We start from the raw sequence: 23,845 nt of genomic DNA, 5'->3' as shown, positions 1-23,845 counted from the left end.
TTGCACATTTAAAAAACATAGCTTTGGGGGGCTGGAGCGATAGCACAGCGGGTAGAGGCATTTGCCTTGCATGGGGCCAACCCAGTTCGAATCCCAGCACCCCTCATGGTCCCCTGAGCACTGCCAGGAGTCATTCGTGAGCACAGAGCCAGGAGTGACCCACAAAAGTACAGTCTGTATAGGACTTCTGCCCCCAAAGTCCTACTTTATTACATATGCTCACTGAGGCTTGTGAGGATCCCGGTTGCTGTTCTGATTCAACCAGACGAATCCGAGCTCGGGGTCCGTCTCGCCGTGTCGTGGGTATGCCTGGCCTGGGAACCTTGGCCCCGCAGAGCTTCTGCCCCGGCTTCAAGGACTCACTGGGGCGGCTCCTGAAGATCTGCAGATCCTGGCTCTGATATCTCATGAATGATGGAAAAGCTGATACCTAGACATTGAATTTTCAATCAAGTGAGTCATGGAACCTTTCCGGGAGTCATGACGCTGGGGTGGGGATGGCGCAGGCCTGGTCTGCGCCACTCTTTCAGGAAGCGGCTACTGAAGCATCTGCCGAGGTGAGCACCCTTGGCGTTCCCCACGGGAGCGTCATGCTCTGCATCACGCACACCGCCTGGTGCCAGGGCACGGCCAGGACGGCTCCTGTTTCGTTCGTAGGCAGATGCCCCCGTTGTTAAAACTAGACTGGAAACAGATCAGCGTAAGATGAAGGCAGCAGCGGAAGGAAGTCGGGAAAGGCAGAGCCTTTGGTGTGTTTGCTTTCCTCCCCCGGGAAACAGCTGAGGCATCGCCTCTCGGTCTGGGGTGCGACTCGGCCGCAAAGCACCAGCCTTACATGCAGGAGACCGGGGTTGCATCGCCAGCACCACCCAAGCAAAACAAGGAAAAGTTTCTCCTCCACACCCCCAGTCCCAGTGAGATCCTTTTGACATTCCACACTGGATCTTGCTTCTAGGTCAAGGCTGAAGACAAAGATCAGTGAGACGCAGTCCACTTAAAATCATTAAATGACTGATCGCTTAACGAGTAATAATTAGTAATTATTCTGAACTTACTGTGAACCACTGAATGATAATGATGACACTAACTAGCACTTACGTCGCACTTAAATGGGTCACACATTATCAAAGCATTTCACATGTGTGGTTAAATTATTTCATCCATACCAGTATCCTCATATGCTGGAAGGGCAGGGCACAGAGAAGTTCAGTAGCTAGATGAAAGCCACACAGCCAGCTAGCAGGACCCAGGATTAGGAAGCAAGCTTCAATTTACACTCCTGTGCGATACGTATATGTGGATTAATCACCATGGGGAATACGCAGGGAATATTGTCTCTGATTCAGAAAGTGAAAGCAAATTAGGGGTAAGAGGCAAAGGCAAACACTTTGAAGTAGAATAGAAGTGGCATCCTAAAAGATACAGAAGCAAAAACTAAACGGATGAAAATATTTGGGGCGGGAGAGTTGATAGAGCAGTAGGGCATCTGCCTTCGGCCCAGCCCGTCCCCTGAGCCCCACCAGGAGTGATTCCTGAGCACAGAGCAAGGAAGAAGCCCTGAGCACCTTCGATGGGGCCCAATCTTCCCCAATCCTCCCTCACAAATAAGGAAAACAAAATATTCACCAAGAATTCAAAGGAAAAGGGGCTGGAGTGATAGCACATCGGGTAGGGCGCTTGCCTTGCACGCGACCGACCCGGGTTCGATCCCCAGCATCCCACATGGTCCCCTGAGTACCGCCAGGGGTAATTCCTGAGTGCAGAGCCAGGAGTGACCCCTGTGCATCGCCGGGTGTAACCCAAAAAGAAAAAAAAAAAGAATTCAAAGGAAAAAGCTCACATGCAGTGAAATTCATTAAACTCAGGGACCATAACCTGAACGATTTCAAGGGATTTCAAGTTGACTTAACACAATGAAACTATTCCCCCCCATCCCCCGTTTTCTAGAATTTTAATTTTAGGCAGCATGATTTACAATACCGTTCATGGGAGGGTTTCAGACATACGATGTTTCAAGCCCACGCCCTCCACTGGAGTGTCCCTGCTCCAAGCATTTCCTGCTCATAAACTATTTTTGTTTGATCAGTTTCCATTCCAGAAGCTCCTAGGTGAAGGATCTTCTAAGTTCCAGGGTACAGAGGCCCAGAATCCCTCTTGTTGTCTCTGATTTCTAACACTAACCTCCAGGGACACGGAAAGGCAGCACAGTGAAAACAAAGCAAGACTCTAAACTTTCCCTCCAGGGGATGTGAGGGGCCCACAATTCGATGTACCCACTTTGCTGAGATTTAAAACACGGGGACATCACGTGTTGTGATGTTGGCTGGGCTTCCAGGTAACATGGAACATGCCTTCAACCAGACATGGAACAGGAAACCGGAAGTGCTGACTGACCTGCTGAGGTGGGGGAAGGAGCACCCCCACTGGTGGGTGAGGCCCAGGGGTCCCAGGAGAGGGGCAGAGGCTGGGGGCAAAGGAACTTTGCAGCTTTTGGACTGTTTATAAACTAGAAACTCAGAGTAACTCCTACTGGTGTGTGTCCTATTGTACAGACTCCTAAGAACCCAGGAACTTAGGGTAGTCAAGGAAAGGGTGACCTCAAACCAAATTAACCAAGCGCGGTTCCATCACAGTAGACCTGCACTCTTCCTATGGAATGAATGGTATGGAAATGAACCTTTACAAACATTCAGAGAATGGGAAAACTCTTGGCTGAACACACACAAAAGTTCTGACCCCAAAAGTAGTATGGTATGATTGGCATGATTGATATCTTGTCTGAAGAGATAAAGGGATAAAGGTAAGAAAAAAGAAGTGTCTCACTAATTAAAAAATAAATTACTTTTAAAAAAAGAAAACATCCCAAAAAAAAAAAAGAAAAAAGAAGTGTTATTTGGCAGATGCTTCTATGTGTGAGCAAGAAAGTTCAGCATATATCCAGTTGAAGTTTAAAAAAAGGAGTCTGGAGGAAACCCAAGGTCAAGAGTTGACAAGGTGATAAGTCAGATTTTTATCAAAATTGAGAAAGAGGTCATCTTTATTTGGGAAATTGAGCTTCTCAGATTGCTACAACATGGCATGTGAAACTATAGAAAATTTTAGATAAAGAGAATAATCGTAATAGCTATCAGAAAAAGAAAATTGTAACAGCTATGCTACAGTGGAATCTCAGCTAAATGGCATGCTTCTCATCCACCACAGCAGGGCCAAATTTACAGGGAATATATGTTGATTGTCACTGTCATCCCATTGCTCATTGATTTGTTTGAGCGGGCACCAGTAACGTCTGTCATTGAGAGACTTACTGTTACTGTTTTTTTGGGGCATATCCAATACGCACGGGTAGCTTGCCAGGCTCTGCCGTGCGGGCTCCATACTCTCGGTAGCTTGCTGGGCTCTCCAAAAGGATCAGAGGAATCGAACACAGGTCGGCCGCGTGAAAGGCAACGCCCAATCGCTGTGCTATCGCTCCAGCGTGATTGTTTGTATATATGTAAAATATTATTTATTTATGATATACATTACATTTAGATAATATGTTTTCTACAATGTAAATTATATTAGAAATTAGATTTATAATATTAATATTATAAACATTAACATCCTGAATATTTAATTATATATTGTAAATAATTATTGTTATAAACATTTCTATTACAAATACTATTTATATTATATACAAATCATATGTGTATATGATTTGGGGCCATACTCAGTGGTGCTTGGGGCTTACTCCTGGCTTTATACTCAGGGATCGCTCCTGACAGTGCTTGGGGGACCTTATGGGGTGTCAGGGGTTGAACCCAGGTTCAGTATATGCAAGGTATTTTATAACTCTTCTTTAAACTATCCAAGAGCAGGAGAGAAATAAAGATATTTTCAGATATATAAATTAAAATGTTTTCCTTCTCTTGGTCTTCTATAACTATTGTAGGATATAATTTTTGATAGGAATCTCAAAAGGTAAACTTGGATATAAGGAGCAATGAGCAATACAAGAAAAATAAATTATTAATTTTAACATTAAGTTTAAAATGTTTAAGTAATAATTGTTAGTTTAAAAGGTAACTCAAACTGGCCGGAGTGTAGCTTATTGGTAAAGCACATACTTCACTTGTAAAAGGATCTGGATTTAATCTCAGCCAAACATTTACACAAAAACCAAATACTTGAACAAGAAAATGATAGAGAAATGCTATTACTGAGTACTCAAAGCTTGCTAAAATATGTCATGTTTGAATAAAGAAATATAAAATCCATTTTAATGTCATTAAAAGGTGTAGTTAATTTTTATAATTACTTAATGAATAGAAATATAATTTACAGCTGCTCTTTAGCAGAATATAAAAAGCATAATAAAAATGAAATGCTATCTTAACAAAGAAACCACAAAATGGAGTGCAAAAATAGGAGTGCAAAATAGAAGACAGAAAAGATAGATATAAATCCAAGCGTATAAGAATCATAAGAAATATGAGTGGATATCTTGTCAATTAAAATATTTTAATGGGAGGATGCAGTTAACGTTGCAAATAGTGGATAAAGGAGTCAAGGAGAGCTAATACACAGCATAGGGGTTGTAAACAATGCTACTTTATAAACTTCGAAGTTGCAGGTAGAGTAGATGCTAATTGTTGTCACCACAAATAAGAAATTATAATTATGTGACGTGACAGATGTTGCTTAACTTTACAATGGTAATCATCATATTGCAAGAGATAACTGTATCAAGCCAACAGGACGTACACAGTGATGTATGTCAGTAGTTTTAAATGTATATCAAAAAACAGAGGAGGGGCTGGAGCAATAGCACAGCGGGTAGGGTGTTTGCCTTGCACACGGCCGACCCGGGTTCTAATCCCAGCATCCCATATGGTCCCCTGAGCACCGCCAGGGGTAATTCCTGAGTGCAGAGCCAGGAGTAACCCCTGTGCATCGCCGGGTGTGACCCAAAAACCAAACCAAAACAAAACAAAACAAAAAACAGAGGAGATGCACCTAATTTTTTTGTTAACTTTATTTAAACACCATAGTTTACGGAGTTGTTCATATACAGTTGTTTTGGGCATTCAATGTTCCGACACCAATCCCACCGCCAGTGTGACCTTCCCCCCACCATTGTCCCCAGTTTCCCACCCGCACCCCTCCCCCAGCCTCCCTCCTTAGCAGGCACTGTCACTGTCACTGTCACTGTCATCCCGTTGCTCATCGATTTGCTCGAGCGGGCACCAGTAACGTCTCATTGAGAGACTTATTGTTACTATTTTTGGCATATCCAACACGCAGAGTAGCTTGCCAGGCTCTGCCGTGTGGGCTCCATACTCTCAGTAGCTTGCCAAAGGTTCGATTCCTTAGCAGGCACAAAAGAATTAATTTTACATTGCTTGTTACAACAAATATGCTAATGGAACTATAAAAAAAAAGTCAGTAAAAGGAGGTTTGTGAAAATTGTTGTATCTCACCATGGGGCCATCAAGTCTTTGTCGGAGGGTTTACTAAGCTGTTTTGTTCCTCGCTGAGCCTTCTGTGTTGACTGTTTTTGTTTCCTGAGCTCAGTTCTAGCTATTTCCCCACCTAATGCGGTGAGCTCACTATTGTGAGCGGGGCTGTCAATGTTGCGGAGTTTAACGGTGTCACTTCGCAGCCTCAGAATCTCCAGGACCTGGGATAAGTTTCAGCAGCTCGGCTGCCTTGCACTTGAGATGAGAGGTCAAGTTGTGAGTCTGGGCTTTGCTTCCACGGTGGCCACAGGCGATGTGGGCGTGGCTGCGGGGTCCTCTGGCAGTGCAGGGGTGGGGGAGACTGCCCACCTGCACGCCCAGAAGACCCCAGAGTTCTCAGCCCTCAGACTTGGTGTATCTGGAATTTTTGTGGGTTCGGTGTCATTGTGGAGTTTTCGTCATGAAGCAGTGAAGCTGGGCCTTTGGCATGGCAGCGGCTGTGGGGTGTCGGTGCAGCTGCCCGGGCTTCGGCAGGGCAGGGGCTCAGCCCCCCGCCCCCCTCCTGAGGGCTCCCCAGAGTTCTCAGTCCAAAGACCCGTGTACCTGTGAGTTTTAGTATCTTGGCTAGCATCTCTTTCCAGATTTGTGCTCAAACTGCGGAGCCGGATTGTTGCTTACATGGTAACTGTGGGCTGAGGATTCTAAATTTTTTTTTTGTTTGTTTTTTGGGTCACACCCGGCGATGCACAGGGGTTACTCCTGGCTCTGCACTTAGGAATTACTCCTGGCGGTGCTCAGGGGACCATATGGGATGCTGGGAATTGAACCTGGGTCGGCCGCGTGCAAGGCAAACGCCCTACCCACTGTCCTATCACTCCAACCCCCAGGATTCTAATTTTTAAAGTAAGTTTTAAAAATAGACACTATTGGGGTCACAGTGATAGTTACAGTGGGGAGTGTGCTTGCCTTGCACAGGGCAACCCAGGTTTGATCCCTAGCATTCCGTATGGTCCCTCAAGCCCTGCCGGGAGTGATCCCCGAGCACAGGCTCAGGAGTAAGGCCTGAGCACAGCTGGGTGTGGACCCAAAATCTAAATAAATAAATAAATAAAGACTATCAAATAATAATTTTGAGAATAATGGATATTAAAGAAACCACCCAAAGCTCATAAGATATAAAAAAGGATTTTTTTTTAAGTCGGCTAATAGCAAGTATTGGCAAGGCTGAGAAACAAGAAGTGTAATCTATGGGAAGGTGAGCAGTCACAACTTGGCAAACTGTGAACTATTCACTAGGCATTTCTACTTTTATATGCTTTATATGTATATTTTCTAGAACACACAAAATGTAAAAATATTTTAAAGAACAGCTGAGTTTGCAGGTTCGTTATGATAGTGAAAAACTAACATCTGTTATGGAAATGTTCTCATGCATCATTGCATAATTATCCCATAAAATACTATTTGTGGAGGGAAAATAAATTTGATCTGCGGGTAATAAAATAGATACCTTTTTTTAATGTATCATATTGAGATAAATAAACAGGCAACAATGATAATGTGATTGTACGCTTATGTATGAAATATAGTAAATATTATACTTATGGTTAGGTACATATATGTAGTAATGGTATAAAAACAAGCATGAGGGTTACAAATCACTCCCTCAACGTGGGTAATCTTTGGGGACAGAGAAGGAGAATGGAATTAGGGCCGGAAGATGTACAAAGGAGCTTCAAATCTATCTTATGTTTCTATCTTTATGAAATATATTCCACACATGTGACAAGACATAATCTAGTAAGTTGAATAGTAGATACTAAGATAGTGACAGAATAGTTTATGATGTATATTTCTATACATTGCAACTATTTCCCAATTTTTAATTGCTATTTTACTTTATTGGGGAGAGTGAGAATAAAAAGTAAGGGCCGCATAATATAACACCTGTCTCTCATATGTGAGATGTTGGGTTTTATCCCTGTATCACAAAGGTAGAGATTAGATAAATAAGCAAGTAGAGAGAGAAATAAATATGAGGGAATGTTTTGGGTTTTTTTTTTTCTTTTTAGGTCACACCTGGCAATGCACAGGGGTCACTCCTGGCTCATGCACTCAGGAATTACCCCTGGCGGTGCTCAGGGGACCATATGGGATGCTGGTATTCGAACCCGGGTCGGCCGCGTGCAAGGCAAACGCCCTACCCGCTGTGCTATCACTCCAGCCCCGGGAATGTTTGCAATAGAGGATGACATCCTTTTTAGCCAAAAGATTGGGTTATGTTCTGTGATGGGAGAAATATAAGAAGAGAGAAATGTAACCGTTTTCATCTATTGTTTCAGACACATGTATGACCACTTTGTGAACCTCTACCCCCAGCTGATTAAGAAACCTTTCATCGTGGATAAAGTGAAGGATTTTATGATGTACGTATTACAACGCTCCGCTTCTTATGATTGAGACTTCAAGACCTGGACCTGTCATTTCAAACAGCAGTGCTGGTCTTGCGATTTCCTCTTCTAGCTCTCCTTTCTTGGGGAGGTCAGGGAGTTGGGGGGTGGGGGGGGAGATGAAGGGGAGAGGAGGGGGCACTCTGCCAGCGGTGAGGGGCTATTCCTGGTCCTGTGCTCAGGAGTGACCCCTGGTGGTGATCGGGGGATGGAACCTAGACAGGTTAGCTGCCTGCAAGACAAATGCCTTAGGCCTCTCTTAACCTCTTTGTTCCCGGACACTGGAGTAGCTCTTGTGATAAGGGATAATGTATTTTGGCTATAGCATGAAAATAGGTTGCAAACAAATATCCTCTAATCTGGGCTCTCTCAAAGCTCAGGCTGGTGCTGAGGAATTCTCAGGAAGGATGGGGCCTATTCCCTTTCAGGGGCTTTCTTTCCCTGGGTTCCATTGACCAATCCCAGCCAATCCCAGGGGGGGTGCTAGTACTAGCTAAAGTCCTTAGCATCCTCTGAGAAACATTTTCATTTGAATCGGTTTTTAAAAACCAATCACTCTCAATATTGAAAACATTATAGAAATGCAGAAAGTGTCTCTGTGTGGAATGAAAGGCTAGAGATTAATTTGGGGGACAGAAGGGCTTTTGATTTTGATTTGTCTCTCTAAGCTCCACAGGAAACTACTTTTTTGTTGAATGCTAAGTTCTACAAAGCATCAGCTAAAACTCAGTAGGTTCAATTCCATAGAAATAGACACACACACACATACCACCTTTTGCTTTGAGTTTCTTCACTGTTGTTTAGCTTTACAACTTCATACAGAAGTAGAGTTAATGAACTTGTCTTTTCATATTGGAGTGTGAGACAGTAACATTTTATACAAAACAAACCTGAACTCTCTGTGATATCTTTGGCTCTCAGAGTCACAGGTAGGGAAATATCACAGACAGGCTGGGTTTGGGATAGAGAGCACATGGGGAAAACTAGAGCATCCCACGGAAGAGTTCCCGGGCAAATCACTGCACTTGCCTTAATATTCTTTCAAAGTGCCCTAGAAATTACACCATCTAAACTTCAAGCAACTGAAGACTGAGTATAGCATCTTGAATTGCCTAGGTCTGACTTAGCTTTGGATGAGCAACCCTGGAAATCACTAGCACAAATCTAATTTTTCTTCCAGGAAACAAGATGAGTGGACTCGGAATAACATCAAAGAAAATAAGGATGACCCATTCTGGAGACACATGGGCTACGTTATGGCACAGCTGGACGGGCTGTATGTGGGAGCAACAAAGAGAGCTATAGAAGACAATACAAAGGTAGGATTTTTAAAGAAGCTTCTCAGAATTCAGATGGTATGGCAGTCGTGGTAAACATTATCTTCAAATTAATTCCAATCAGGGGTTAGAGCAATAGTCTACATAGGGCACTTGCCTTACAACATGGCAGATCTGGGTTTTTTTTTTTTTTTTTTGCTTTTTGGGTCACACCTGGCGATGCACAGGGGTTACTCCTGGCTCTGCACTCAGGAATTACCCCTGGCGGTGCTCAGGGGACCATATGGGATGCTGGGAATCGAACCCGGGTCAGCCGTGTGCAAAGCAAACGCCCTACCCACTGTGCTATCGCTCCAGCCCCCAGATCTGGTTTTGATCTCCAGTACCCTGATCTCCTCGAGGACTGATCCCTGAGCACAGAGCCAGGACTTGGTCCTGAGCACCACTGCTGTGGCCCCAAATCAAAATAAATACTTTTCAATGAGATGCTGATCAAATTAGGACTAGAGCATTCCTTGCACACAAGCATTGTCTTACCCATCGTACCATACCGCTCACGCTATCAGTCACTCAGCTGAACACACAAGCCAATTTATTTCTGTTTTCTTAACCTCTTTCATAGGCCTCTGCTCTGGGATAGGTTCAGAGTCTGGTATGAATGGACTGATTGTTTAATCTAATAAGTCTAGTATTTTAGACTAAATGGTTGTTAGGGCAAGTGTCTAAGTGTACAAGTTCTATCACAATACATACACAGTCACATAATTTTTTTTGTTGAAAATAGAACCATTAAAAATTTCAAGAGAATGCAGAGATCCATTTGTAGAGTCTGTTTTGTGTCTTCAAATATATATAAATAACAAATTTATATATATATATATAACAAATACAAAAAGTTCACAGAAAATTGTGCAACAGTTCTTAATTGATCCCTTGCACACATGGTCCCCTGGTCACCAACAGGAGTAATCTCTGAGCTTAGAGCCAAAAGTAAGCCTTGAACAACACGGGGTGTGGCCCCCAAGCAAAAATAAAAAATTAAGTAATGGAAATTAGATGGTTATATGGAGAAATAATATATATTTGATTCTTTTATTAATAAGGTTGTTCACAATAATTTATTGCATCCAATATTCCAACACCAACCCTCCCACTGTTACACCTTACCCACTGCCACTATTTAGAATTTTTCCGACTATCACCCGAGCCTGTCCCAATATCAGGCCCTAAATACTTTATTTTGTGTTGCTTATTATTAATAATTCTCTAAAAATTATCCAAAAAGGTTTCCTTAGAAGAAAGTATGTGAAGATTGTTCTATCTCACCTGGAGCCATTGAGCCCTTCTATATGAGATTACTAACATGCTGTTCCAAGTTGAGCCTTGTGTGCTAGCATTTTGTTAATTGAGATTGGTTGCCGTCTACCTTGCATCCGATCCAATGTGTGCTAGACCCGGCACATCAGTGGAATAGAGTATGAGATGTTCCTCCAGGAATTCTAAAACTTTAAATAAGGTGATACAGCTGGAGTTAAATATTTTTTAATTTAATTTTTATTAAGTTGTTCACGATAGTTCATTACAGATAACATCCAAACACCAACCCCACCACCGTGCACCATCCCACCACCGTGCTAGGAAAGTGTGTGAAGATTGTATTTCATCCTGGAGCCATTTAAGACCTTGTATAAGAGATTACAAGCATGCATGTTAGACCCAAACAAATGCCTGCTACTTTTGGTACATCCGTGGGCTCGAGTATTAGAGGTCGCTTCATGATGTTCTGTGTTGCTCTCTTCCTGAAGCTTTATTTCGTAGTCTCTGAATCTTGGCCATTGATGAGATTATATGACACTGAATTATATGGCGCCAAATTATATGGAGCCTCTGAATCATGGCTGATTAATGTATTTGCTGCTATTTTTAAGCAGAAACAATGACATAAAAATATAAAAGTAAAAAACAGTGATCTATAAAAAAATTAAAGACTGTAAGGAGTAGGCATAATAATGACATTGCTCTGAATGTACCTTATTTTGCATGTTTGAATTTGGAATCATGTGAACAGACATTACTATTAAAAAATTGGAAAGGAGAAAAGCATTTCCTCAGAGCTTCAAACAAATTGACACAAGTACTTCTTCACCCTCCTGTTCCTGGCGAGACACAGCGAGCAGCTGCTTTAAAGGGGACTGAGAACACAGTCCTTGCTGTGTCCCTCCTGCCACTGATCAGAACAGTTGTCACTAGCAGGAAGGAGGCGATGAGGATTTTAGGAACTCTGAAGGCTCTGTAATGTTCTGTTTTCTTCCTTCCTTCCTTCCTTCCTTCCTTCCTTCCTTCCTTCCTTCCTTCCTTCCTTCCTTCCTTCCTTCCTTCCTTCCTACCATCCTTCCTTCCTACCTTCCTTCCTTCCTTCCTTCCTTCCTTCCTTCCTTCCTTCCTTCCTTCCTTCCTTCCTTCCTTCTTTCCTTCCTTTCTTAAAAAAAACTTTTATTAAATCACTGTGAGATACACAATTACAGTTATTCATGATTTGGTTTCAGTCAAACAATGTTCCAATCCCTTCACCACTGTACATTTCCCACCTCCAGTGTCCCAAATTTCCTCTTCTTCTTCCTTCTTCTTCTTCTTCTTCTTCCTTCTTCTTCTTCTTCTTCTTCTTCTTCTTCTTCTTCTTCTTCTTCTTCTTCTTCTTCTTCTTCTTCTTCTTCTTCTTCTTCTTCCTCCTCCTCCTCCTCCTCCTCCTCCTCCTCCTCCTCCTCCTCTACCTCCTCCTCCTCCTCTTCCTCCTCCTCTTCTTCTCCTTCTCCTTCTTCTCCTTCTCCTCCTCCTCCTCCTCCTCCTCCTCTTTCTTCTTCTTCTTCTTCTTCTTCTTCTTCTTCTTCTTCTTCTTCTTCTTCTTCTTCTTCTTCTTCTTCTTCTTCTTCTTCTTCTTCTTCTTCTTCTTCTTCTTCTTCCTCTTCCTCTTCCTCTTTCTCTCTCTTTTTGGTCATTATGGTCTGTGGTACAAGTATCATAAGGTTATCATGTATATTCCTTTATCTACTTTTACTTTCAGCCCTTAATTTTTTCCAGAGCGATCATTTCCAACTGTCATTGTCGTAGTGGTCCCTTCTCTATCCTAAATATCCTCTATCCTTCCCCTGACTTGTGATGAGCTTCCAGCTGTAGCCAGTCCTCCTGGCCCTCATTTCTATTGTCCATGGGTAATAGTCTCATACTGTATTTTTTATGTCCCACAAATGAATGCAGTCATTCTATGTCTGCCCCTCTTCTTCTGACTCATTTCACTCAGAATGATACTCTCCATGTCCATCCATTTATAAGCAAATTTCATTACTTTGTTTTCCCTTGTATTCCTTGGAATATAAGCTGCATTCCAAGGAATATTCCATTGTGTAGTTGTATCATAGTTTCTTTATCCAGTCATCTTTTCTTGGGCATTCAGGCTATTTCCATATTCTGGCTTTTGTGAGTAGTGCTGCAATAAACATAGAAGTGCACATGACATTTATGCTGTGCGTTTTGGCGGCATGTAATGTTCTCCTTCTTAAACTGCAAAGTGGGCATAATAGCATTTGCTTTTTGTTATATTTTGTTAAGTTGTGCTTCCCTATCCTTTTTAATATGTATGGAATCAACCTTTTTTCTGGAGGTGCAGGGGATTCTGGGGGTCAGACCCCAGGACCTCACATATGCAAGACAAGCACTCAAACACTGAATGACACCCCTAGCTTATAGTCTTCACTGTCACTGTCATCCTGTTGCTCATCAGTTTGCTTGAGTGGGCATCAGTAATATCTCCATGTGAGACTTGTTACTGTTTTATTGTTTTTGGCATATCGAATACACCACGGGTAGCTTGCCAGGCTCTGCCCTGTGGGTGAGATACTCTCAGTAGCTTGCCGGGCTATCCGAGAGGGACGGAGGAATCGAACCTGGGTCGGCCTCGTGCAAGGCAAGCGCCCTACCCATTGTGCTATCGCTCCAGCCCTTATAGTCTTCATCAAAACAAAATAAATGTCTACATAAGTTGCAGTGATACTGTTTTCTGTCTATCAAAGTAAAATAAAGTAAATGTTTAATATGTACCTGGAGCTGTAGGAGCATAATTTAGACAAACCCAATGAGAACAATTTGGCAATATTTGGTAGCATCAGAACCCCTCTAGGCATCTCTCCTCGAGATTCTTAGGAATGCAACATGATGGATCAAGATTGGGTTTTTGTCATATTATTTATAATAGGAAAGACCAGATTGTCAATAAAGCCCATCAATGAAATACTGGTTTAAAATGTCATAATGCAGGCCAAAGAGACAATATAGTGGGCAGGCACTTACCTTGCACACAGAAAACCCAGGTTTGGTCTCTGGCCCCACATATGGTCCCCTGAGTAGCAGCAGGAGTAATCCCTTAGCGTCGAGCCAAGAGTAAGACCTGAGTAGGGCCAGTTATGCCAAGTATGTGTGTGTAAATGTGTACATACATATTTTCATTCACTAAAATGCTGTCTGAAAAGATGAGTAAGATGTTTAATGTGGGGAGCCTCCCAAGATGCCACATTAAATAAACTAAGAGGAAAGAGTAAGGTGATGGGCTTTCAAGCCCAGGCACAGAGCACATATCACCTCACACAAGGCTGACCATATATAACAGTTTCTTATGTATAGAATAGATTTGCTCAAGAAAGCACTGGAGATAACTGGAGATAGGTGATAGGATGAGACCTGGGCAGATAGAAAAGAGAAGTAGAGGGGCCAGATAGTGCCCGGGACAGACCCAGGTTCAGACCCCAGCACCACATAAGGTTTCTTGAGCCCTGCCAGGAGTGATTCCTGAGCACTGTCAGGCATGGCCCCCAAACAAAGCAAAACAAAATATAAACAGGAATAGAAGACAATTCATTTAGAGACGATTATAATTTTGAAAATCTTGAATAATATTCATCTTGAGTTAATGTTTTTATTTTATTTTTATTTATTTATTTTTTTTTTGCTTTTTGGGTCACACCCAGCAATGCACAGGGGTTACTCCTGGCTCATGCACTCAGGAATTACTCCTGGCGGTGCTCAGGGGACCATATGGGGTGCTGGGATTCGAACCTGGGTCGGCTGCGTGCAAGGCAAACACCCTACCCGCTGTGCTATCACTCCAGCCCCGAGTTAATGTTTTTAATTCAAAATGAAAAACAAAGAGAATATATGAAGAATGTGCTTGCCTTTTCTGCTTCGATGTTTTTTTCTTGGTTTGGGGGTTGGTTGATTTTGGTTTTGGCTTTGGTGAAAGTGTCATTTGTGTCTGTCTTATCTCTCTCTCAAAACCAACTTGTAGTCACTTTCCCCTGGGCATTGGATCAACTCTTTAGTTAGCACTAGTTCATGTGCAAGCCTGATAGTTGCTCCAGGGTTAATGCTGTTGAATTCATTAACATAACCAGAACGCAGAGCCCCTTAGTGGAAAGTCCTTACTATAAAGCACTGGTTCTCCACAAGGGGTGATTTCCCCCCAGAGGTTATTTTGGCAATGCCTGGAGTTAGGTGTGGTGGCCCAGACTGGGAGACACTGTCGGAATCTAGTGTGTGTGCTCTCACAGTGCACGGCCTTCCTCCCTCTAGAAAGAATCCCTGAGCTCCAGCAGGCTGGAGAAATAGCACACTGGGCTGCAGTGCACCTTTGCATGGAGGATGTCCAGGCTTACTCCCCAGCACCGTGCGGTTCGCCCGAGCACTGCCAGGAGGAGCAGCCTCCAAGCACCAAATTGTGAGAACCTCGAGCACGACAGCAAGTGCTTAAAAGGAAGAGGGGGGCTGGAGCGATAGCAAGCGGGTAGGGCGTTTGCCTTGCACGCGGCCGACGTTGGTTCGAATACCAGCATCCCATATGGTCCCCTGAGCACCGCCAGGAGTAATTCCTGAGTGTAGAACCAGGAGTAACCCCTGTGCATCGCCGGGTGTGACCCAAAAAGAAAAAAAAAAAGGAAGAGGGGGGAGAAAATTAGTATTTGACTCAAAGAATTAGTATTTGACTCAAAATATCACTAGAATTGCATTGGGGTAGATAGCTCGGAGGTGGGCGCCCGTACCACGACGCCTGAGGCCCTGCATGCACAGGCCCCGCCTGCACGGGGGTCCCCGGCACCGCCGACTCCGACAGCACCACATTCTCGCGCTAAACAGTCCGTAAGAAAACGTTAGAAACTGTCCGGTAAAAATGACTTTATAAGCTATCTCCAAACCTAGTCCAGCTGTTACACGAGAGACCATTCCACAAAAACTAGAATTTAATGCCCCACTGCACCCCTTCCCCCACCCCGAGCCCCCCACCCCCGGACCCTGGCCCCCCGGAAACTTGGAAAGGAAATCTGAGTGTTTGGCTTGACATTCAGTGCCGTCTTTGTGTTCCCCAGCCCATGACCATGTTCCAGATTCTGTTTCTGAACGGTGTCGGAGACCTACTGGACCTGATCCCCTCCCTCTTTCCCACAAAGAACTCCGGTCCGAAGGTTTTTAAGAGATGGGACATGGGACATTGCTCTGCTCTGATTAAGGTGAGGTGCACGCGTTAGCCTTTCCCTTTCACCTGTCTGGACCACGCGGACTTTGATCTGTATGTCGCCAAGGATGGTGGCATCGTCTCACCCTTGTGCTCTCCGGTAGATCATGGCACCGTCCTTGGTCACAGAAGAACTGGCAGGGACTGATGGAGGAGCTGGGGGGGGACAAGAAACAATCTCTGTTCCCTCGTCCATGCTCCCTGTGTTCTGCCACGCCCACCTTCTAGAAAGGTCTATTTGGGAAGAGTCTGTTTTATATCTATTGAAAATAAGTACTGGATTCCTTGTCCCTACTTGCCAGTAATAAATAGGACAAGAAATACTTGAATGGACTTGATTCCTCAATCAACCGTTATTGCCATTTTATTACATCAAAATATTGGCATTCTCTTCCCTCAGAAAGTCACTTGTAGGGGCCCAGGGATGTGGCTTAGTGGCTATTGACCTCTCCATCACTGATTATGAATTCTGGCCCTAGGTGCTTCCTGGATTTGAAAATGTCTATTTTGCTCACTCAAGCTGGTACACATACGCAGCCATGCTCAGGATATATAAACATTGGGACTTCAACATCAGTGACCCGGAGACCAGCAGTGCCCGCCTCTCCTTTAGCAGTTACCCAGGTCAGTAAACCCAGAGGAACAGCTCCGGACTCTGAATTCTACCCTGACAGTGATCTCAGAGTCACTGAAACAGGAGAGGAATGTTCAGTGGTTAGTACGCATGAAGAGGAAAATTATTTTTAGCGTGCTTTTTGACGATGATTTCCTTCTTTGTTGCATTTGGCTTTGTGGGGGTGTGCTTGTTACAGGATCTGGGGTTCCTGCATTTGGTCGTGGTCCACCCCCCAGTGACGTGGGGCAGTGCTGTGGATGGAACAAGCATGAAGGAGGGTGCTCTACCACAACGCCATATCCCCGGGCCCCTAAAGGTAGCCTTTTGAAGGAAGAGAGGGCTAATGCTTTAATTTAATAAAATGCCAAAAACTAAGTTAATGGGCTTGCCAGAATTTCACTTCACCCAATGCCAGTTGAGTATTAAGTACAAGTGACTTCCCTAGAGCCTGCCACGGAAGCAAAAATCAGCAAAAACCACCCCACTACCTGTCTCCTCCGCAGACTGCTTGTCTTATGTGTCACAGCTTGGAGACCCTCTAGCCAGAGCGCTGCATCTCGTACTCACTCAGATCCCGAGTGAACAGATGAACAAACGTCTGAGCTTAAAAACCATGATACTAAAGCAGTCAGGTCAATACAGATAATAATACTGTTGCTGGATCCCGTGTATGCTGCGGCAGCGTACACGCACACACACACCACGAGGGAGATCTGTGGAAGTCAGTAAGAGAGGTTGGCACGTGAGATGAGCCAGACGACTCAAACTTGAGCATGTGGAGCTGGCTGGGACCGTGGCGTAGGGCTTCCAAACTCTGAGCCTGCAGGAGACAGGCAGATGGTGTGAATCTGCCACAACGGTGAGGGAAACACAGACGTGGAAAGCATGGCTGCTGTCACGTGACCCAAGTGGAAACCATGGCAACTGTCATGTGACCCATTGAGAGGGGGCCAGGTGCTGAGGTCCTGCTGACTGCTGTCAGCAGTGTGGACATTAGCGTCTCCAGATCCTTCCCCACAAAGAAATGTGGGTTGAGAAATCAGACCTCACTGTGTGAGTCCATCCCACAAGGCATGCTGCTCCATGGAATTGCCCACCTTGGATGCAGGTTAGCAACAACTTCCGGAAGTGTCACAGGCAAAACCCAGGGACCAATTCTTGCCAAGCATCAGAGCCCACTAGGAAAGCCAGGTGTGCATCTTTGCGCTTATGAAATGGTGTATGACGCGGCAAGAGAGAGAGTAGAGCCCTGTGGTGGGTAGGGCACTTGCCTTGCGTGTGGCTGACCTAGATTCGATCCTCAGAGCCCCATCTGGTCCCTGGTGATCCCTGAGCACAGAGTCAGGAGTAAGCCTTGAGCACTGCCTGAAGTGCCCCCTACCACCACCAAATTAAAAAGTGATACATTGGGACAGGGAGTTGGAAATGTTAGCCTGCATCCAACCCCGGTTCAATCCCCTGCACCTCCGGCACCCCAGCACAGCATGACTGGGTTTAGCCCAGCAGGTCCCCAAGCTCTACCTGGATGGCTCTGGAGCAATCCCCTGGGGCTGCAAAGCCCATGCATCGGGCTTAAGGAATCAGACCCTCACAGGCAACTCTCGGTCCGATTGACTAAGAATCTCCAGGGTGGTCCCTGGGTCCTCTGAACACCACTTGGGCATATCCCCATCCAAAAAAAGGCCATACTTGTGACTTACAGGGCAGCTCTACCCACCTTTCCATCTTCGTCAGAGACTGTCCTTGCTCGCATTACTGCTCAGTGTGAGGTCACATGCTTCACACCAGGGTTGTTACCACTGTTGCTTTGTCTTTGTGACCTGATCACTGCGATTTCATTGTTGCCCAGTTTGCTCAATTGTTTCAGCATTGGGGGGATTGGGGACTCCTCTCTGAATTTGATTGCTCTTTGATTCATCCTTATTCTCTAGGCTGAAATTTAAGGAAAAGAGATTGAAACTAGGCAAACATTCTCCTCCTTTTATTTTTGATAAAATGCAAGCGATTCAATGTTAGCAGCGTTATTCTGAAATGCTCTTCTGTAGCCATTATAGTCCCGGACCCCAAAGGTAGTGAAAGGACCAAGATATAGAGGGATTTTCTGGCTCAAAGGACCCTGTGAACCTTTTTCAATATGGCCCTTTGCAAATTGGTCCGTTTGGAAAAACCTCTCAACCTCAAGATGTTCTTTTCAAAAGCCAGTTGTCCATGTACATTGCCAGTTTTCTCAAGCCAGACAACTCTGTGCTCAATAGCAGATATGAAAACCATGAAGATCTCTCACTTGTAGTACAAAGTACAAATTTTAAAGGATCTGCTGCATTGATGGTATGAACCAAGCTTTGTCATGTTCATCAAGTCATCATTATGTAATGGATCATAAGAACTGTTGGTCCCAGAACAAAACCGGGTGCTGTTTTTCTTTGACGGAGAAGGACCATCAAAGGTAGATTGAGTAGGCCAGGCATTAGTTTGGTATTAGTTTTTTCCTTAAGGAACCAGGACCTGGTGAGTTTGTTGTTGTTGTTGTTTAAAGAAACAAGGATACTAATAATTGCTGAGTCAGGTGCCAGAGAGCTAGTACAGGGGTTAGGGTGCTCACCATGCATGTGTCTGATCTAAGTTAATGCCTAGCACCACCTGTGGTTTCCTAACCATAAACCTCCAATTGTTTTTTTAATAATTTATTGCTTTTTAAATTAGTGAGTCACAGTGAGGGTACAGTTACAGATTCACACATTTTCGTGCTTGTTTTACCCTCATGCAATGTTCGAGAGCCCATCCCTCCACCAGTGTCCATTCTCCACCACTTATGAACCCAGTATCCCTCTCACCCCCCTATCCCATCCCCCCCACCCCACTCTGCCTCCATGGCAGAGCATTCCAATTTGTTCTCTCTCTCTCCTTTTGGGTATCGTGGTTTGCAATAGGGGTATTGAGTGGTCATTATGTACAGTCTCTAGTCTACTTTCAGCGTGCATCTCCCTCCCTGCTCTGGATTTCCAATCCCATTTTACTTGGTGTTCCCTTCTCTATCTGGGATGACTTTCCCCCAGCGTGTGAAACCTCCAATTGTTGAATCAGAACAGATACAGCAAATCATGGCAGCCACGTGACTTGGACTAAGGCCTATGTTAAAGGTGTTAATAACTGGGTGGTTCAACACAGCCATACCAAAGACACAGACCACAGAAAGCTTCTCGAGTACTTTCCCCGTCATATCCCCTCACTGCCTTCCTGCCCAGTTCTGCGGAAGCAACCATTAAGATGATGTTGGGACAAACACAGTAGTCCCATGGCTTTTACACACAATGGCATTTTTTGTGACATTTCAAAAAAAAGAAATGGTAGAGGTTGAACAGTTATTAAATCTTTCCATAACATAGGAATTCCCGCTCATTTGCTCTGGTATGCCTCCACTTTCTTAGCCATCAAATGAGGCTCCCATTCTTGTTTTGCTGCTTTGTAGGGATCATTATATTTTTGTCCACAATTTTCTGTTAATTTTTTGAAAGGGGCGCAAGGGATGGAACCTCTGTCTTAGTGAGGCATATTCTCTCACGCTGAGCTGTGTGCCAGGTCTGAGGGACCACTTTTTCTTTTCTTTTCTTTTCTTTTCTTTTCTTTTTTGTTCTGCGGATTACAACCAGAGATTGATTCCTTTATGCAAAGCATATACTGTACCATTGAATACAGCCCTAGTCTTCTGTAAATATTTATGCTAGACAAAGCATTTGAAGTATTTATAATGGTGAGTAGGATGAATACGATCCTTACTCTAATTAAATTTGCATGCCAATGAAAAAATAAAGGCAAATTAAAAAAATGAAGATCAAGTTTGATTTCTGTGATAATGTGGCATGCTGGTTTAAGGATATTGATGTAATTTCTAAGAGTAAAATTTAAATCGAGACACCCATGACAAGGTTAAATTAGCTAGGCCAGAGGGGATAATGGAGTGGATGAATGTTCCATGAGGAATAAACAGCCTGTATAAAGGTCCGTAGGCAAGAAAATGTGTGAAGGCCAGAGAGAGGGAGTGAAGGGCAATGTAAGATCATTAAAGTGGTAAGTGGAAGTGACATTAATGGATTTGCATTTTGTAATTGTCTGGCCCATGAGAGGAAGAAGATAAAAAGAGGCTGCCCACAGAACATTTAGATGGCTAATGCAGTAATCCAGACAACTCAGACACATCATGCTCAGTAGATGGTCAGTCGATATACTGATGAAGGCTTGATATCCATCTTCAGGAAGTGAACAAAATGTCAGAAATTACTGCTAAATTACTGTAGCTCATTTTGACTTTGTTTGCTCCTATTTCTAGCCAGAATTCTTAAGGCATAATACATAAGAATTTTCCAAAGGATGCAGAAAATAGGACAATAAGAATTCGCACACTATATTCCTCAATAATATAAAAATTTTATATTACCAAAAAATACTATTAGTTATGCCAGAATTATCTAAATCTCATGTTCTGGGTTCCACGGGAGTTCTGAATGATCTCCTCAACCCTTTTCTTGGACACAATTTCTTTGTATTTAATCCAATTTTTTGTACCTAATGCATGCCTCTTGTAGATGCTCCTAAGTCTTATTTTTAAAACCCAAGCCTGAGTTTCTCTGACATTTGGTGTGAATACTTGGTCCATTTACATTTACATACTAATATTTGTATATTATATTGATGCTTATTATTTAGACTTAGGTCTTCATTTTGCTCTTTGTTTTCATTATTTCATGTTTTGCTTCTTGGTTCCTCTCTTACTATATTCTTTTGTGCCCCCCAAATTTGAGATTATTATTTAAGGGTGCTCAGTTGGGAGTAGGAGCAGATGAGTGGATGCAAATGTGGAGGACACAGACTCATTCTTAACTGATGGTACCAGAATTTAGTCTGCTCCTGTGCTGATTACTTCCTAGCATCTGTCATTGTTATAAACATTGTATTTGGATATTATTTGTGGGAGAAATCATCCAAATTCTGGGTATTGCCATTCCTGGAGTACACACATTTAGATGAGCATTTTCTTTGCCTTTAAATACATTTTACAAAATGAAAGGTATCATAAAGAGCTCCTCCTGGATGCTAACCTTCAGACAAGTAAGCTGCTCCTCCTCAGCTTTCCCTGTATTTCTACAGGGCCCTCTTTCTTTTTTTTTTTTTCTTTTATTTTTTTTAGTGATTTTTTTTTAATTTTTTATTGTGGAAAGCTACAAAGTTACAAAGTTTTCAGGTTTAAATCTCAGTTATACAATGCTCGAATACCCATCCCTTCACCAGTGCTCATATTCCACCACCAAGAATCCCAGTATAGCTCCACCCTGCCCCCTCACACCCCAAACCCCCCCACGCCCCTAGCCCCCCCACCCTAAGCCCCCCCCCCGCCTGTGTAACTAATAAATTTCACTTTACTTTCACTTTGATTGCATACAATATTTCAACAAAACTCACTATTATTGTTTGGAGAGTCTCTCCCCTAAAGTCAGACCTGCTGAAAAGGAAGCATTAGATAATTTGTTTTCCATTGCTGAGGATGAAGAAGTATGAGGTCGAGTGACCACACTTAGCGGCCTCTCAGTTTTGGGTTTCTGTAATTTAGTATTTTAGTAACTAAGTCCAGAGAGATATCTGCCAGAAGTTGCATCGTTAGGGCCCTCTTTCCACAGACTGTCCATGTCCCCAGGAATAGTACAAAGCCTTGCAACCTAGAATAAATATTCATTCATAAATTGTGAAGATAGGGGAAAAGGAGGGACAGAAGTAGGGCGGGAGAGATCATACACTTGCCTTGCATGCTGCTGACTCCAGTTCAATCCCCGGCACCACACATGGTCCCCTGAGCACTGCCAAGAGTGACCGCTGAGTTGAGAGCCAGGAGGAAGCCGTGAGCACTTCTGGGTGTGGTCCAAACCCCTGTTATCCCGAGGAAAGGTAGGAAGGAAGAATAAAAAGGAGAAAGGGCAGGAAAGAAGACTGACGGGCAGATTTTGACCCTCTTCCATTCAAATGGTGGGAACTTGAAGAAGAAGGGCGTTGGGTGTGGGCGATGGGGAGGCTGGCCAAAATCAGCCTCTTTGCCATGGCCCCATACAGCCCCCGTTCTGCATTCTTTATTTGAAAGCAGGAGTCCAAGGTGTTCAGGAACTGGTACCAAGGCGTTGCTGATGCAAACCAATGTGTTCAACCCAGGAGTTGAGCCTTAAAGCTAATCCTTTGTTGCCACTTTGACTCTGAGAGGCATGATGAGTGTCTAATTCCATGGGAATGATGGAACACCCAAGTTTTAATTAGGTGCTTCTGCTAATTCTCTCTAAAATTAAAAGAAAAACAAACCCTTATGCCTAACACTGTGATGATATTATGGCAAACATCTGATGTGTATTAGGTCATTTATTGTTCAAAGCCTAACACAAGGAGACCACGGTATCTATATTTCTCAAAGAAAAGCATTCTTGATTACTCTCACTCAGGATCTGGGGCTCAAACATAACATATCAAATTAAAAGTACCCTGGCTTAGTTATTGTTATGGTTTCCCCCACCCCAAATATATACAGTTCAGTTTACATTAAGCTAAAGAGTTAAAAGTCAAGGAGCCCTGAGCTCCGAGGGTTTCCCGTCATGCAAGGTGGGTGGGGTGCTTGCGTGGGAACAACAGCTGGAACCAATTCAAAGCGTTTTAATTGAGGATTCCAGTCATGATGATCCCTGTGAGGCCGCAGCTTTGGGTTTAATGATCTGTAAACTCAGCTGCCAGGATTCCCCTTTGTATGTTTTCCCAGGTACGCAGGTGTTCCTACATCTCCAGCATCCCATTGCCTCCCCACCGCAGACACGGACCCCCTTAACTTAAAAACTTCCTGTGGGTCTTGCTAAAATCACAGGTTCAAAGTGGTACATCCTGAGGAATTCTGGTCTGGCTGCTACGGGCTGGGGCATCTGTGCCCAGCACTCTGGTAGAGCCAGTTTGGGCAAAGACTTGGTTCAACCTGCTTTGCATTTTGAAGTTAAAATACGTGGAAGTGGGAGCACAGGAAGAGAGAAGAATTGTCTTAAGTCCCTGGGCAAATGCAGTGATGGCTCCTTCATCATCAATAATTCAACTGTATTTCATAGGTGATAATCTACTACCTAGTTCATGCCTGGTGTAAACGTTTGTAATAAATTGTCAATACTTATATTAATTTTCTGCTGCCATTTTTATGATACTTACAGATCATATGGTTGCACTGAAATATAGGCAAACAATACACAAGCTAATTGATACCAAAATTTGTGTGTTCTTTTAAAAAGCAGAAGTGAGGGGCTGGAATGATAGCACAGCGGGTAGGGTGTTTGCCTTGCACACGGCCGACCGGGGTTTGATTCCCAGCATCCCATATGGTCCCCCAGCACCATCAGGAGTGATTTCTGAAAGCAGAGCCAGGAGTAACCCCTGTGCATCACTGGGTGTGACCTGAAAAGCAAAAAAGCTTGGGGGCTGGAGCAATAGCACAGCGA

At 43.7% G+C, this 23,845-nt stretch overlaps 1 protein-coding gene across 2 annotated transcripts in view; it reads left to right on the top strand.

Annotated features, from left to right (window-relative positions):
- The window catches only part of PLBD1 (phospholipase B domain containing 1), a 58,848-nt gene that overhangs the window by 20,419 nt on the left and 14,584 nt on the right, over nucleotides 1-23,845 (top strand). For both annotated transcript variants that reach the window (XM_055118225.1, XM_004611302.2), the window contains exons 3-6: nucleotides 7,784-7,867; nucleotides 9,072-9,210; nucleotides 15,579-15,719; nucleotides 16,204-16,348. In XM_055118225.1, coding sequence (XP_054974200.1) covers nucleotides 7,784-7,867; nucleotides 9,072-9,210; nucleotides 15,579-15,719; nucleotides 16,204-16,348 — 509 coding nt within the window. The remainder of the gene's footprint in view (nucleotides 1-7,783; nucleotides 7,868-9,071; nucleotides 9,211-15,578; nucleotides 15,720-16,203; nucleotides 16,349-23,845) is intronic.

Source organism: Sorex araneus, chromosome 10 (genome assembly GCF_027595985.1).
Source record: "Sorex araneus isolate mSorAra2 chromosome 10, mSorAra2.pri, whole genome shotgun sequence".
NCBI classification, from domain to species: domain Eukaryota; kingdom Metazoa; phylum Chordata; class Mammalia; order Eulipotyphla; family Soricidae; genus Sorex; species Sorex araneus.
The sequence above is the reverse complement of the archived record's forward strand: the minus strand, read 5'-3'. Positions and strand labels throughout refer to the sequence as shown.